The sequence below is a fragment of the Schistocerca serialis genome, chromosome 6 (genome assembly GCF_023864345.2).
Source record: "Schistocerca serialis cubense isolate TAMUIC-IGC-003099 chromosome 6, iqSchSeri2.2, whole genome shotgun sequence".
Lineage (NCBI taxonomy): Eukaryota > Metazoa > Arthropoda > Insecta > Orthoptera > Acrididae > Schistocerca > Schistocerca serialis.
The window spans coordinates 131,960,144-131,977,078 of NC_064643.1; the positions used below are offsets into that span (position 1 = coordinate 131,960,144).

General features: G+C 43.2%; 1 protein-coding gene across 2 annotated transcripts in view; it reads left to right on the forward strand.

Annotated features, from left to right (window-relative positions):
* Nucleotides 1–16,935, forward strand: part of LOC126484102 (methyl farnesoate epoxidase-like) — a 153,672-nt gene that overhangs the window by 55,180 nt on the left and 81,557 nt on the right. For both annotated transcript variants that reach the window (XM_050107479.1, XM_050107478.1), the window contains exon 2: nucleotides 16,675–16,762. In XM_050107479.1, the coding sequence (XP_049963436.1) occupies nucleotides 16,675–16,762 (88 nt within the window). The remainder of the gene's footprint in view (nucleotides 1–16,674; nucleotides 16,763–16,935) is intronic.

The window sequence follows — 16,935 nt, forward strand, 5'->3', positions numbered from 1 at the left end:
AAATGTTTAGTTACGGAGTTACGGCTTATAAAAGATTGTGCCTGAAATTTGGCAACTTCTAATAAGAAGAGGTTAAAGTAGAGCACGATTTCCATTTATTTCGTTATTATTGATCTGCTGAATCCAGTAAAACGTGTCCCAGACGTGTATCTGCAGTAGTTTTCCAGAACATCCAGAGAAGCAAAGTTGTTGTTGTGGTCTTCAGTCCAGAGACTGGTTTGTTGCAGCTCACCATTCTACTCTATCCTGTGCAAGCATCTTCATCTCCCAGTACCTACTGCAACCTACATCCTTCTGAATCTTAGTGTGTTCATCTCTTGGTCTCCCTCTACGATTTTTACCCTCCACGCTGCCCTTCAATACTAAATTGGTGATCCCTTGATGCCTCAGAATATGCCCTACGAACCGATCCCTTCTTCTAGTCAAGTTGTGCCACAAATTTCTCATCTCTCCAATTCTATTCAATACCTCCTCATTAGTTATGTGATCTACCCATCTAATCTTCAGCATTCTTCTGTAGCACCACATTTCTAATGCGAGAAGTAATGTAAATTTTTTATATTTATTAACTACTTGACCCATTTTTTTTTAATTCCATACAATTGCGCAAAGTTTTCAACAGAAGTGGTAGAGAATTTAATTTTGGAAAAAATGATGGTAATAATGTTAACTGAAACTGTATAAATGTGTCAGATAATCTGCTTTTATTAATACGGTAGCACACGTGAATTCATGTTAAACCGCAAAAAACATACTTCAGTGTTAAGGAAGTTGTACAGTCTCGGTTGCCAACAATGATATAAACGTTTCTACATTCTCAATGGAAAGTAAAAACATTTATTTATGTAATAACCTTTGCTTCTGGGGATATTCTGGAAAACTACTGCAGCTACACGTCTGGGACATGTTTTATTAGATTCACCAGACCAATAACAACAAAATAAACGGAAATCGTGCTTTACTTTAACCTCGTATAGTTTTGCGATAGCTTCGTATTAGCGACGTTGCAAAATTTCAGGCAAAATCTTTTATCAGCCGTAACTCTGTAGCTAAACATTTGCCAACATATGTTTACATGAACTTTTTTGTATAGTCTTACTTGTAGAATGACATATTAAAATATTTGCATACCTTCGTGAATCACCCTGTATATTGGGTGTACCTGCAATCTGACATACTGAGAGTCCGTCTTGCGAGGTGTCTATAAGAATAGGTTGTTGTGACAGTCGCCCAGTAGAAGAGGTCACCGACGACTGCTAATATCAACTGAACGTTGGCCAACCAGATGTAGCGTGAAGGAAAACTAGGGGTGCGCAAGACGCCATGGCGTACAGAGAGAAGAATGTCATTCAATTGGAAACAGAAAACTGGAACTCTTATGATGGGATTTAACGATTAGTGTATATCATGTTATAATGGAAGCCGGTCGGAGTGGCCGTGCGGTTCTAGGCACTACTGTCTGGAACCGAGTGACCGCTACGGTCGCAGGTTCGAATCCTGCCTCGGGCATGGATGTGTGTGATGTCCTTAGGTTAGTTGGGTTTAATTAGTTCTAAATTCTAGGCGACTGATGACCTCAGAAGTTAAGTCGCATAGTGCTCAGAGCTATTTGAACCATTTTTATAATGGAAAGTGGTGAATCAAAAATAGTGTAGTGGTTAATAAATGAATTTAGAAGCATAAATACCATGAACAATATATATACCACTGGTCAATTGAGGGAGTTCAGGCAATCGAAATTAGCTAAAATGCTTCGGTGTTTCAGCTCTGTTTGGTTGTTCAAGGTTTGGTTGGCCGACTGCTTCTCGTAAGTCACCGTGTAATATAGCACTCTATGGAGAACTTCGGTTATCGTTGGACACAACACTCAGATTCCATATAGAAGGGTTGGACAAAAATATAGAAACACCGCGAGAAATGCGTGCTTCAACATAAATGCAGATTCTAGCCAAGCCTGTAAGTTCCGCTGTTGTATTTGATCACAGACGGTACCTCTGCAGTGTACTCGATACGTTGATAGTGTCAGTCGTGGTCAGAACAGTGCTTTGTGTAGATGTGAGTGCATTATGCCCGATCTAAGTGAATTAGAACGTGGGTAAATTGATGGCGCTCGAATGGTGGGTGCTTCCTGCATCGAGGTAACCGAAGTGTTTGGTATTATAGCTGAACAGGAGGAGAAAATTAGAGACCTTCAGGCTGATTTGGACAGAGGGAGGGAGGAACTGAAGAGGTTAAGGGGGGAGGAGGGTAAACAGCGGTCGGAAGTGGTAGCTGGGAACAGGGACCACAGAAAGAGGACAGTTTCTGACAGTTTCCCAATTGGCACAACCAATAGATTTGCCTTGCTACCACAGTTAAGTAAGGATGAGGCTCCAGTAGAAGCAGATGTAGTCAAGATGCAACAGAATCTCACTAGGAAACCAACTGTTTCAAAAAAAGCAGAAAGTAAGAAGAAAGTTCTGTTGCTAGATAGCCGCCGTGGAAGAGGTGTGGCCCAGATTTTGCAGGAAAAATTAGGTGAGAGGTACCAGGTCACAAATTTTTTCAAGCCAAGTGCATGTTTTAGCCAGGTGGTAGAGGATATAGGTTCCTTGTGCAAGGGTTTCTCAAAGCAGGATCATGTGATGATAGTGGGTGGAGTGGGAAACAGTATTGATAGGGATCAGGGCTACAGCATTGCGTGTGACCTGGTGAAAATAGCCTCGGCAGCGAGGGGTTGAACTGAAACACACTGAAGATATGCTGAAACGTTTGAGTTCAGCTACTTATGCTATTAGGGTCATTGCAAATTTTGGCGATGTACATCTCAGTAAATTAGCTTACCACGCCTATTTTCATTCTCTGCTTTCGTATGGCATCATATTCTGGGGTAACTCATCATTGAGTAAAAGAGTGTTCATTGCAAAGAAGCGTGTAATCAGAATAACTGCTGGAGCTCATCCCAGATCATCCTGCAGACACTTATTTAAGGAGCTAGAGATCTTCCCTGTAGCCTCACAATATATATATTCACTTATGAAAGTTGTTATTAACAATTCGGACGAATTCAAAAGTAATAGCAGTGTACATGGCTACAACACTAGGAGAAAGGATGATCTTCACTACTCAAGGTTAAATCTAACTTTGGCTGAGAACGGGGTAAATTATGCTGCCACAAAAGTCTTTGGTCACTTACCTAATACATCAAAAGTCTGATAGATAGCCATATAGCATTTAAAAGGAAATTAAAAGAATTTAATGGCAACTCCTTCTACTCATTAGATGAATTTTTGGATATAGTTAGTCGGTAATTTCTCCAACCCCCACAAAAAAAAAACAAAAAAAAATTTAAAAATATTAGGTGTCATATAATATTTTGTGTAATGTAATATCTTGTATAGACACCTGTTATTAACCTGACACGTTACACATCATTACGAAGTGTCGTATTCATGATCTATGGAACAAGTACTACTCTAATCTAATCTAATACAAGAGGTCCCGCATCAAAGATTCATACCACACACAGGGAAAACGGAAAAACATCATGCGCTAAGTCACAACGTAGATTAAAGTGTGTGTTGAGTGATCACGACCAACGGTCATTGAAGAGGACTGTTACGAAAAATGCGAAGACGATGGCTGTAAAAGTCACTGTAGAACTGAGTGTCACACTCTCGAAACCTATCAGCGCCAAAACAACACGGAGGAAGTTCCGTAAGCAGGGAATCATAGGGCATCAGTGATGCAAATGTCCGTAACAGGAAAACGTGGTGCCGTAGCCATAAAACATGCTCTGTGGAGCAATGGAGGGAAGTTATTTGGTCTGATTAGTCTGGTTTCACACTGTTTCCAACTTCTGACCGAATTTACGAACCGACCGAATTTACGAACCAAGAGTGAAACACGGCAGTGTTTCGGTGATGATTTGGGCAGCGTTGCAGTGTTATTCCGTGGCCTCTACGGTTGTTATGCAAGGTTGCATAACTGTCAAGGATTATGTGACCAGTCTGGCTGATCAGGTCCATCCTAAGGTGCAATGTTCGTTCCCCAATTGTGGTGCAGTGTTCCAAAACGACAGCGCCCCTTTCACACATCTCCTATCGTCCAGGACTGGTTTTCTGAAGACGAGTATGAATTGTTGGATTTACCCTGGCCACCACAGATGGGTGCCTCATCACTATCCACGTCCATAATCCTTACCTGAACTCGCCACGGCTTTGCAGGTATGTGATTCACTTGAAAACCATACAGGAGTTGTATTTATCCAAGCTGTTCTAAGTGCCAACGGGTGTCCTACACCGTATTAAGGGTGGTAATACACTCCTGGAAATTGAAATAAGAACACCGTGAATTCATTGTCCCAGGGACGGGAAACTTTATTGACACATTCCTGGGGTCAGATACATCACATGATCACATTGACAGAACCACAGGCACATAGACACAGGCAACAGAGCATGCACAATGTCGGCACTAGTACAGTGTATATCCACCTTTCGCAGCAATGCAGGCTGCTATTCTCCCATGGAGACGATCGTAGAGATGCTGGATGTAGTCCTGTGGAACGGCTTGCCATGCCATTTCCACCTGGCGCCTCAGTTGGACCAGCGTTCGTGCTGGACGTGCAGACCGCGTGAGACGACGCTTCATCCAGTCCCAAACATGCTCAATGGGGGACAGATCCGGAGATCTTTCTGGCCAGGGTAGTTGACTTACACCTTCTAGAGCACGTTGGGTGGCACGGAATACATGCGGACGTGCATTGTCCTGTTGGAACAGCAAGTTCCCTTGCCGGTCTAGGAATGGTAGAACGATGGGTTCGATGACGGTTTGGATGTACTATGCACTATTCAGTGTCCCCTCGACGATCACCAGTGGTGTACGGCCAGTGTAGGAGATCGCTCCCCACACCATGATGCCGGGTGTTGGCCCTGTGTGCCTCGGTCGTATGCAGTCCTGATTGTGGCGCTCACCTCACCGATACCCCAGGAGCAACAGTGTCCCTAATTTGCTGGGAAGTAGCGGTGCGGTCCCCTACGGCACTGCGGAGGATCCTACGGTCTTGGCGTGCATCCGTGCGTCGCTGCGGTCCGGTCCCAGGTCGACGGGCACGTGCACCTTCCGCCGACCACTGGCGACAACATCGATGTACTGTGGAGACCTCACGCCCCACGTGTTGAGCAATTCGGCGGTACGTCCACCCGGCCTCCCGCATGCCCACTATACGCCCTCGCTCAAAGTCCGTCAACTGCACATACGGTTCACGTCCACGCTATCGCGGCATGCTACCAGTGTTAAAGACTGCGATGGAGCTCCGTATGCCACGGCAAACTGGCTGACACTGACGGCGGCGGTGCACAAATGCTGCGCAGCTAGCGCCATTCGACGGCCAACACCGCGGTTCCTGGTGTGTCCGCTGTGCCGTGCGTGTGATCATTGCTTGTACAGCCCTCTCGCAGTGTCCGGAGCGAGTATGGTGGGTCTGACACACCGGTGTCAATGTGTTCTTTTTTCCATTTCCAGGAGTGTATGTTGCGTTTTGGTGTTTTTTATTTTATCTCCACAATTGCCCCCCCCCCCACCCCCCACCACAGTGATGGTGATGTTTGGCAATAAGTATCCAACGACAAAATCTGTGGCTGTTCGGGGATATTTTGTAAGTATTTTCGTATATGGAACCCCTAGTCTCCAGTGACTCGTTAGACAGCAAATTACACATTTCGTTTGATTTATTGCGCCTGTTTATCTTTGTATCGGTATTGTAGTGGAAATATCTGCACAACAATGGAAATTTCGACGGTAATCACTGTGTGTCTTGTGTTGGAACAATCTCGTTCCCTTCACTCACGGTATTGTTGACAACAGTAATGCACAATTTTGTCTTCGCCCCATTTTCTGGCGGGTTCGTTTCCCTCGCAGTGTTAGTTCTGCGAGGGTAGTTCAATAAGTAATGCCTGGCATTTTCTTTCTCAGAACATATTTATTGTTAAAAGACAGCATTTGCTAACAAAGCACATTAAGATATCTTGTCCATGTCCTATTTTTCTACGTAATCTCCATCACGTTCTATAGATGTACGCCTAAGTTGTGGAAGCCCTTGTACTGTAGGCGTAGCTATGTTTTTCACTGCGTGACTGACACTCTCGTCATATTCAAAGTGTGTTCCTCGTAGAGAATCCTTAAGCGGCCCAAACAGATGGAAGTCCGAGGGTACCAGGTCTGGACAGTAGGGTGAATGAGGCAATGATGTCCAACCCAATATCGCGATGTGTTCCCAGGTTCTTAGACTTGTGTGTGGGCGTGCAATATGGTGTTGGAGCAAGATTTCTGCTGGATTCTTGTCCGATCGAAAACGTCGGAAACGATTCTTGAATTTATTCAAAGTCGGCACGAATAATGGCATCTGCACGATTCAGCATGTCTGGAGCAGTGGCTGTGACAGGACGTCCCGAGCGTGGCTGATCATGGGGTTCTGGTCCGCAGCTCGTGGTCGTGCGGTAGCGTTCTCGCTTCCCGCGTCCGGGTTCCCGGGTTCGATTCCCGGCGGGGTCAGGGATTTTCTCTGCCTCGTGATGACTGGGTGTTGTGTAATGTCATTAGGTTAGTTAGGTTTAAGTAGTTCGAAGTTCTAGGGGACTGATGACCATTGATGCCCAGAGCCATTTGAACCATTTGGAGTTCTGTTTCTGCATTTCCTGAGGCCGTAACTTCCTTTACCTATCACCCAACTGTACTCCTATCAACTGCAGCATCACTGCACACAAACTTTTATGGATGTTCACCGCCGTTTTTCTGCACACAAGAATTCAATAACAGCACGATGCTTGCAACGCCATTTTAAGGCAGCTCTACGGCTCCGCCATATGCCAGAACGCTTCGAAACTTCATCGGCTAACAGAACAAACATCAAACACGAAGCACACACAAGGACGTTCGTCTACGTATATTAATGGCTTTTTTTTTTAAATGTGGGACATTACTTATTGAACGACCCTCGTACGTTATCAGTGATACACAACAGTACATATAGGTTTACTGATGAAGAGTTGGTCGATATGCAGCCTGAGTGTGACTGAAGCGCCACAAGGAAGCCATTCGGAGCTGTTCCCGAAGAGACGGCAACCACATTACAGCACTTTTGCATCTTACAGAGGTTCCTCTGAGAAACCGGATCCTTCTGTCTTACAAGGGGAGGCCGCCAATTGTGAAATTCAGATCCGATTCATACTGCGCATAATAAAAGCTCATGGCCAGAGGTGCAATGTGGCAAAGCACCAAGATGCACTTCTCAGCCGTTGTCGAGAAAATCGACAGTTAAAAGAAACCGTTGCGGTGAAATACTCCCTACGATAAATTATTTCCTACAGCGTCGTGGCGCAGTGGTAAGCGCTCGGGTTCGTAATCCGAAAGTCGCCGGATCGAATCTCGCGCCATGCAATTTTTTTTTTTTAGTATTTGTTTTTTGTAATTCAAATGTGTGTATATATATATACACACACACATACACAATATATATATTAAATTCCCGGCAATCAGTTGCAACAATTATGCATATAATAAGTTGTTGAAAGTCGTTTGTCTTGAAAAAACTGGCGACTTCGAACATAATTATGTTTTCCGCAAAGAAAGTTGTATTTCACAAATGTTATTAATTGTCTTCATAATTTTAATCATGTATAGTTAACAGAAGACGTAGAAACAATATTCCGAAACGAATAAGTATAGCGTAAGTCAAACGTTCGAATTAGAATAGAGACCCCACGAACACAAATTTGCTGTGGCAGGTATGAAATATAAACTCCGTTACTCGCTCGTTACACTTGAAGGACAGATGCTGAATGCCTCATAACAGCGTAGTTGACTGCTAACTTCGAAAGAAGGTAGCTGCGGCCCCTAGCGCAACTTATAACATCGTCGAAAATCAGTGCGGACGTGAGAACTTTGGTACACCCTGTTAAACAAACGGAAAAATGGAGGCGGTACAATTGGAGAGCGACCCGCCTTCACCAACATGCATAAGCAATTCATTAATAGTTTATATATATATATATATATATTTGAATTACAAAAAACTAATAATAATAAAAATTGCATGGCACGAGATTCGATCCGGCAACCTTCGGATTACGAACCCGAACGCTTACCGCTGCGCCACGACGCTGTAGAATACACTTAATCGTAGAGAGTATTTCACCGCAACGGTTTCTTTTAACTGTCGATTTTCTCGACAACGGCTGAGAAGTGCATCTTGGTGCTTTGCCACATTACATCTCTGGCCATGAGTTTTTATTACGCGCAGTATGAATCGAATCTGAATTTCACAATTGGCGGCCTCCCCTTGTTAGATTCGGTGCTTGGTGCTTGCCTGTTGTGGGCTTCTTTACCATTGTGAGCGCATTTCCGCAGAAACAGAGATAATTGGGGTAACAATCCGAGCAAGTCATAATTACATTATTTCTCTGTAACGAGCCATCAGACAAAGGGTCCTTTACACCTTACTACTCATAATATATTTCATGAACAACTGTCGATATTTTGTCGGTGGAGTTCTGATCCATGCACTGATTTTACTGGTGGGTATGGGTTGCATGTACTGGAAGAGATCGGTGAGATCCCTTTTGCCGAAACCAGCGATACGAATGCTCGGGCTGCTTGAACGGAACGAGAATGTGGTCGAGGTCACGCAGAAGCTGCCAGCTGCGGAAAAGACTGGAAACTTGCCCGGCCACTTCCAGTCAGGGGCCTGCCCTGTCACTCACGAATGAACGAGTGCAGTACCCGCAACAAACAACTGTGGTGGTTTTCACATTCCAGCATTGCCATCTATTAGCATTCATGCTAAGTCGGGTGATGTTGAGGGAATTAGATTAGGAAATGAGACACTTAAAGTAGTAAAGGAGTTTTGCTATTTGGGGAGCAAAATAACTGATGATGGTCGAAATAGAGAGGATATAAAATGTAGACTGGCAATGGCAAGGAAAGCGTTTCTGAAAAAGAGAAATTTGTTAACATCGAGTATAGATTTAAGTGTCAGGAAGTCGTTTCAGAAAGTATTTGTATGGAGTGTAGCCATGTATGGAAGTGAAACATGGACGATAAATAGTTTGGACAAGAAGAGAATAGAAGCTTTCGAAATGTGGTGCTACAGAAGAGTGCTGAAGATTAGATGGGTAGATCACATAACTAATGAGGAGGTATTGAACAGAATTGGGGAGAAGAAGAGTTTGTGGCACAACTTGACAAGAAGAAGGGACCGGTTGGTAGGACATGTTCTGAGGCATCAAGAGATCACAAATTTAGCATTGGAGGGCAGCGTGGAGGGTAAAAATCGTAGATGGAGACCAAGAGATGAATCCAATAAGCAGATTCAGGTTGCAGTAGGCACTGGGAGATGAAGAAGCTTGCACAGGATAGAGTAGCATGGAGAGCTGCATCAAACCAGTCTCAGGACTGATGACCACAACAACAACACAGCATTCATGCTTCATCTGCGCGCTCTGAGCGGTTCTGACTATGGAACACAGCCATGTGAACGCAGCAGAATGTTTCCAACGAATCATTGAGCAGTCACGGGGAGTGCTAGGTTACAGACCGTTGGTTACTGCAACTTGTGAAACGGCTGGCCATTGTATACTTCGAGAATCAAGTTCTACAGGGTGTTTCAAAAAGAATATACGTATTTCGAATGCATATATTTATTAAACTTTAAGGCATGTGAATATGAAACCTTACACACATATTTACGAACCTCTCTGGTTCAGATTACAGATGTTCAATATGTCCTCCATCAGCGACACGAACAATGTCACATCGATAGCCAAATTCGTCCATACTCGGGCAAGCTTGCCCTTCGTCACTGATGTTATAGCAGTACGCATCCGGTTCATCAACTCTTCCAGGTTCTGTGGGAGTGGAGAAACGTTGTCTTTAACGAAACCCGACAGGAAGGGTGTTAAATCCATCCGGTGACCGTGGAGCCCAGCTGAAACATGCTAAGTCGCCAACTCCTTGACGACCAATCCAGCGGCTCGGTAGAGTTTCATTCAGACATTCACGCACTTGGTGACTCCACTGAGGGGTGCCCGTCTTGTTGCACAATGAAGTTATCTTCGTGCAGCTTCGGAAACAACCACTTTTGTAACATAGTGAGATACTCCTCCAGTGGCTAGCACTCTGGACTCGCATTCGGGAACCGAGCGAGGTGGCGCAGTGGTTAGCACACTGGACTCGCATTCGGGAGGACGACGGTTCAATCCCGTCTCCGGCCATCCTGATTTAGGTTTTCCGTGATTTCCCTAAATCGTTTCAGGCGAATGCCGAGATGGTTCCTTTGAAAGGGCACGGCCGATTTCCTTCCCAATCCTTCCCTAACCCGAGCTTGCGCTCCGTCTCTAATGACCTCGTTGTCGACGGGACGTTAAACACTAACCACCACCACCACCATTCGGGAGGACGACGGTTCAATCTCGCTTCCGGCCATCCTGATTTAGGTTTTCCGTGATTTCCCTAAATCGCTCCAGGAAAATGCCGGGATGGTTCCTTTGAAAGGGCACGGCCGACTTCCCACCCCGTCCTTCCCTAATCCGATGAGACCGATGACCTCTCAGTTTGGTCTCTTTTCCCAAAACAACCCAACCCTAAGATACTCCTGACCGTTAACCGTGTTTCCATCAAAGACGAATGGGCCGTAAACAGATGATCGGGATATCGCACAAAACACGTTGACTTTGGGCGACTCTCGTACATGTTCAATGGTTGCATGTGGGTTCTGTAGGTCTCAAATTCGAACATTGTGGTTGTTTACCTGACCACTAACATGGAAAGTCGCTTCATCACTGAGCACGATGCGTTGTGCGAAAGTGTTATCATTGTCAATAGCATCAAGAATCTCGTTACAAAACGCCACACGTTTGCGTTTGTCGTCAAGACGCAGACCTTGTAATAGCTGTAACTTGTACGGCTCCATAACCAACCGACGTCTCAAAACACGCCAAATTGTTGTTGCAGGCAGTTGTAACTCCCGACTAGCACGACGAGTTGATCTTGAAGGACTACGTTGGAAAGCAGTTTGAATTCGTGCAACATTTTCTTCAGGAACACAAGGGCGGCCAGGACTCTTTCCTTTACATACACATCCCTTATCTAGAAACTGTCGATACCATCTGCGAATGTTCCACCGTTTCGGAGGATCAATTTAGTACTTCAATCTGAAACGTCTTTGCGCTTTAATCACAGAACTGCACTTCGCAAACTCGAGAAAACAAAAAGATTTCTACTGCGGAGTAGCCATTTCAAACATATGACGGTTACCAAGCAAAACAAAAGACAACTGACATCTAGGAACTGTTAACGTAAACTAGATTATGTATTCGTTTCTCCAATAGCCGAGCCGAGGCGCAGCGATCGATAGTTTGGACAAAATAATACTTTATAATGGGTATATTCTTCTTAAAACACCCAGTATAATCAGTTAACGCTACGAAAAGTGTGAGCACATATTTTTATTTGTATCAGTGAGATGGTTTCATCCTCATTTTACAACAGTCTGTAAGATGGAGAAGTATCGGGATATAGGCTAAATGCACCATTACACTGATCAATAAAACCTTAATCACTATTGCCTCTGTATAGCTACAGAGATGTATACTAGTCGCTACTCTCAGTAGATACACGTGACCCAAATATCTTTGTGACAACCACTTATACACTTTTCTTGTCGTGACGCAGCTCAGTTTTAACACGCTTCCATTTCCTGACAACGAAATCTGCCTTGAGCCCTCCTATAAGATTCAACCCGCTTCTCTCTATCCCTGTCCGATTACATATCTCCCCAACCTCACACTCCCTATTTTTTATTTTTTCCTTGTGACCTTGACATTGCCCCTCCTAGGTGTCTATATCCCGAAACTCGTGCTTCCCTGTCAGCCATACTCGCACATTATATCTATCCTCACAATTCAGCTCAAGTGAACCAGTTAGCTCCATAGACTAACTATCCAAAAGTATCAAGCCACCTTCCTTCTCCCCATCACTGGTCATAAATGCAGGTCCTTTGCATCATCTGCTAGTGAAGTGTAATACGGTTCAGTGTATGTTTTGACTTTCTCGCAACTCACTGTTTTTTAAATGTTATGCGAAAGTTATCCTACGCGATATTTTAAATGTCATTAGTAAAAAGCTTCTGCATACTATTATAGCTATAAAAGAACGAGGCGATTAGAGGATAATGAAACAAGCAGACAGTCCTAATAAACACTGGTCCGCAAACCAATGGTTTCACCGATATGACGTAGTATGGCTGACTACGTGAACACATTAAAAGAGAGTTCTCAAGTATCCAAACTGCAAATATACATCAAGGACAAACGCAATACGATAAGTTGTCCACTTAGCTTTAAAAGAAAGAACTCAGCGAGTTTTAACAGTTCTGAACAGCAATCAATAAATGTACTTCCATAAAAGTACTTTGCTCCTCTCTGACTACGAGGTAATGTACTAAATCCAAGAATATCTGTGTTGTCTTTGACGTTCCAGAACGGGGCGAGACATTGTCCATGTGAAGCAGGCTTCAAACGTGTGTTCATCGACGCCTGTATTCGTTCAAAAACCCCAGGCGTGTTCCGAATGCACTGACAACCATCCACAATACATTCCCATAGTTCATCGACAGTTGTCAGCAGGGTTGGAATGTACCAGAGCCTTAAAATATTCCCAATAAAAAGATCCTACAGATTCAGATTGGAGGACGTGGCGAGCTATAGTACTGGCAAGCAACGGCCGATACACTTGTTATCGAATCGCTGTTTAAGAGCACTTAGGTATCCAGAATGATAATACAGTCAAACGAAGGCACATTATCCCTTTGTAATTTATGCCCCACATGCGGTGTTTCAGAATAAACGTAGCCTTAGGTAGTGTTGTAACATTGGCATGACTGCACTCCTGCATGCTTCCTATCGTGAAAACCCATTGGTTTCCGGACATATGTTTGTTACGATTATTTGCTTGTTTGAGTGTCCTTCTTCCGCTTTTATCTGTAATAGTGAAACACCCTATATAGCTCATCCATTTACACTAACTTTCCCACCACTGAGATGTACAGTATGAATGACGTATCCTGCTAATGTTAAATTTGCTAAGTTCGTGACCTATTTTCTCACAACTTCTTGCAACTTAATGAAACTTTCGTATGTTACTTGTACGTGCCTCTAGTGTAGAAGTATGAAACCGGAATTTCCCTATAGATTGTGCTAGCCGTCAGTGTAGGGCCCGTGAGACCGCGTCTGAAGCGTCTTCTGCTTTCTGTGACGGCTGACGACAGAAGTCAGCACACAGTAACCCAAGTACAGGGTTATTACAAATGATTGAAGCGATTTCACAGCTCTACAATAACTTTATTATTTGAGATATTTTCACAATGCTTTGCACACACATACAAAAACTCAAAAAGTTTTTTTAGGCATTCACAAATGTTTGATATGTGCCCCTTTAGTGATTCGGCAGACATCAAGCCGATAATCAAGTTCCTCCCACACTCGGCGCAGCATGTCCCCATCAATGAGTTCGAAAGCATCTTTGATGCGAGCTCGCAGTTCTGGCACGTTTCTTGGTAGAGGATGTTTAAACACTGAATCTTTCACATAACCCCACAGAAAGAAATCGCATGGGGTTAAGTCGGGAGAGCGTGGAGGCCATGACATGAGTTACTGATCATGATGGTGGATCTTTGCTGAACTTCGTCCTGAAGTGTCGTTGCACTGTTATGACTGAATGATGTGAGTGCATTTCAAGCACGACATACGCTTTCTCGGCTTCTGTCGCCATTTTGTCTCACTGCGCTCTCGAGCGCTCCGGCGGCAGAAACCTGAAGTGCGGCTTCAGCCGAACAAAACTTTATGAGTTTTTCTACGTATCTGTAGTGTGTCGTGAACATATGTCAATGAATGGAGCTACAGTGAATTTATGAAATCGCTTCAATCATTTGTAATAGCCCTGTAATTTTTCAAACGAGTAAACACGTCGAATTTTGTGCCTATCAACTACGATTTGCAGACAGCATTGGTTTTCTGTTATCATTTGAAGAAAACTGCTGCAGAATGGCATCGAATGCTTTCTGAAGTTTCAACGAACACGCTCTAAGGAAAACACAACGTTTCGAGTGGTTCAAAAAATTCAGAAGTGGTGATTTTGACGTGAGAAGCGACGAGCGCGGGAAACTACCGGAAAAATTCGAAGACAACGAGTTGCATGCCTTATTGGATGAAGATGATACTCAAACTCAACAGGAACTCGCAGAACAATTGAATGTGACGCAGAAAGCCGTTTCTCTTCGGTTGAAAGCTATGGGAAAGGTGCAGAAAGTGGGAAAATGTGTTCCGCATAAACTGAATGAAAGACAGCAAGCAAATCGAAAGACCACTTGTGAAATACAAAAGAAATTCGTTTCTCCATCGAATAGTGACAGGTGATGAAAAAGGTTAGATTCTGAGAATCGTAAGCGTTATAAATCATGGGTGAAGACCACTGCACTGCACTGCACTGCAAGGCCAAATCGCAGTGGACAGAAGACTATGCTCTGTGTTCGGTGGGGTCAGAAACGTGTCATCTATTATGAGCTGCTAAAACGTGGTGAAACCGTTAACATTCATCGCTACCAACAGCAATTGTTCGATTTAAATCGAATATTATAAGAGAAACGACAGGAGTATGGAAAACACAGCACAAAGTGATATTTCTCCATGATAGCGCCCCATCACACACTGCAAAACGGGTCAGAGAAACGATCGAGGCGTTCAGCTGGGAAATACTAGCGCAGGCGGCTTATTCTCCAGACATCGTGCGCTCCGTTCGATTATCACCTTTCTGCATCACTGGATCACGCTCTTAATGAACAATGCTTCAATTCGTATGAAAATGGCTCGCTGACTGGTTCGCTTCAAAAGAAGATTTTTTTTTTTTTTTTTTCGTGGCATTCACAGCCTGCCAGTGAGGTGGGAGAACTGTATAAATAGCAATTGAGATTATTTTGAATAAAATCAGTTTCAGACAACAGACGTGTAATTATTGCAACCAAATTCCGGTTTCATGCTTCTACACCTGTCATATATTCTAGGAGTTAGCATAGAATATTTTTTTTGTTGTATCTCTTTTTGTTTCATTTCTTCCTTACTTTTTTGTGCATCTTACTGGGAATATACGTTCAATCTCTACCTTAATAGAAGCGTGGTATCACAAGAGTATTACAAATAAACTGTAAAAAAATCATGCAACTATCTTCTATAGTTCCTGTGGAAATGGGTAATTTGTCTGAGAAATTTTTGTTTTTCAGAAATCCATTTAAATTAAATCACACATTTTAGTAGAAACAACAGTTAAAACTTGGCAGCATTGTAGTTTTCGTCATCTTGTACATTGCCTGACTGCATCCACTTCCTCCCCTCAAAGATCTTGCCTCCTTGGACACTTTTTGGGCTTGTAGCTCAGCTTTGTCAATTCGTTCATCGTGCAATTCCTCCCGTATGGCTCGTGTGTTCCAACCCGTCTTCGCTCCCAACTCCACTCTAAGATTTTCAGTCTAGCAGTATTGTCATCATTAAATATCATTACAGCACCATAAATACTAAATCGCAATATGTGGAAACCCACAAATTCATTATTAGGTGCTCTTATTCCAAACTATATTGTTGAATGACTCTTTCACATTTTGTGTCTTCACTGCCAGACATTTCAGTAGATCTGAATTCGTCAAATCTCTGTACACTCTAGTAGCCTCAGGTAAAAGAGTTCTTCTTGGTAAACTTATCTAAAGTTACACCACACTCAGCTTTTTTTATATTTACGCCACTCGCCTGAATGAAGGTTGTGGATCGCCTTGTCATCTGTTGATATTTTATGGAATAAAACTGCCTACACAACCTTTTTCATACCATCTGGCTTTTTTGCGTTGCTTCTTATGGTTTGACCATAGTTTTCTGGTAGCTGATGATACTGTCTAGCAGACGCATGCTAGAAATCGCGCCGTCAGACAACACTGCCTGTAACAGCCATGCTTCTCCACTAAACCAAGAATACTGCACGAACAGCGTAAAAAAGGATCACAACTGTTATCATGGGCATACTAACTTATGCTGCAAGGTTTCCATTAGAATTTAAATCACACCACACCCATCTAGACCTTATGGTTCATGAGATATTAATTTTTTACTGAGCAGTGGTTTATGAAATTCTAAAAATGTGCTACACGACTAACTAAATTACATTAAATTAAATATACTTCTAGCCAATCAAATTGAATAAATCATACATCAAATTAATCATCAAATTCCAAATAATATTTTTGCATAGAAGAATTAAAATTTTTCAATAAAATGCCCATTTATACTCCCCTTAAACTCTTTTGGCTAAATAGTGGATTATTATCGTTTCGCTGCCAGTCCACGCTCACCCCTCTGGGACGCGGGAAAGAAGGAACAAAACAAAAAAGACCTACATTTAGGCAAGTCACTGCATTCCTCACTAGACGACAGCATTACTTTACTTCAGGGCCATACGGAATTAAAATTTTAACCTCTTTCAGTAGTGAATAACTGTAGGATACTGTTAAAACGATTGAATATATTCGTGTAATGTGTAGTATCTTTTACACCACAACATTCCAACATCCATTTGTAATACATTGTGCTGTCTGTACAGATGCTGCTGTTTGTGTTGGCTTTATTCTCCCTGGCGCTCTGGCTTCTGCTCAGCTGGGTCAAGATGAAACCCAAGAACTTCCCTCCAGGTAAGTGGCGACAGGTTTATTTTGCCTCAGTAACACGAGAGATCCTTCGGCAGTGCGTTCCAGACTAATAATTCGATCACCATTTTGGATTTACAGATTTCAATATTTAGCCTTATATGTGCGGAAGCGAGTTACCTAGGATGCATTTCGATCGAACTCATTTAGTTTTCGCA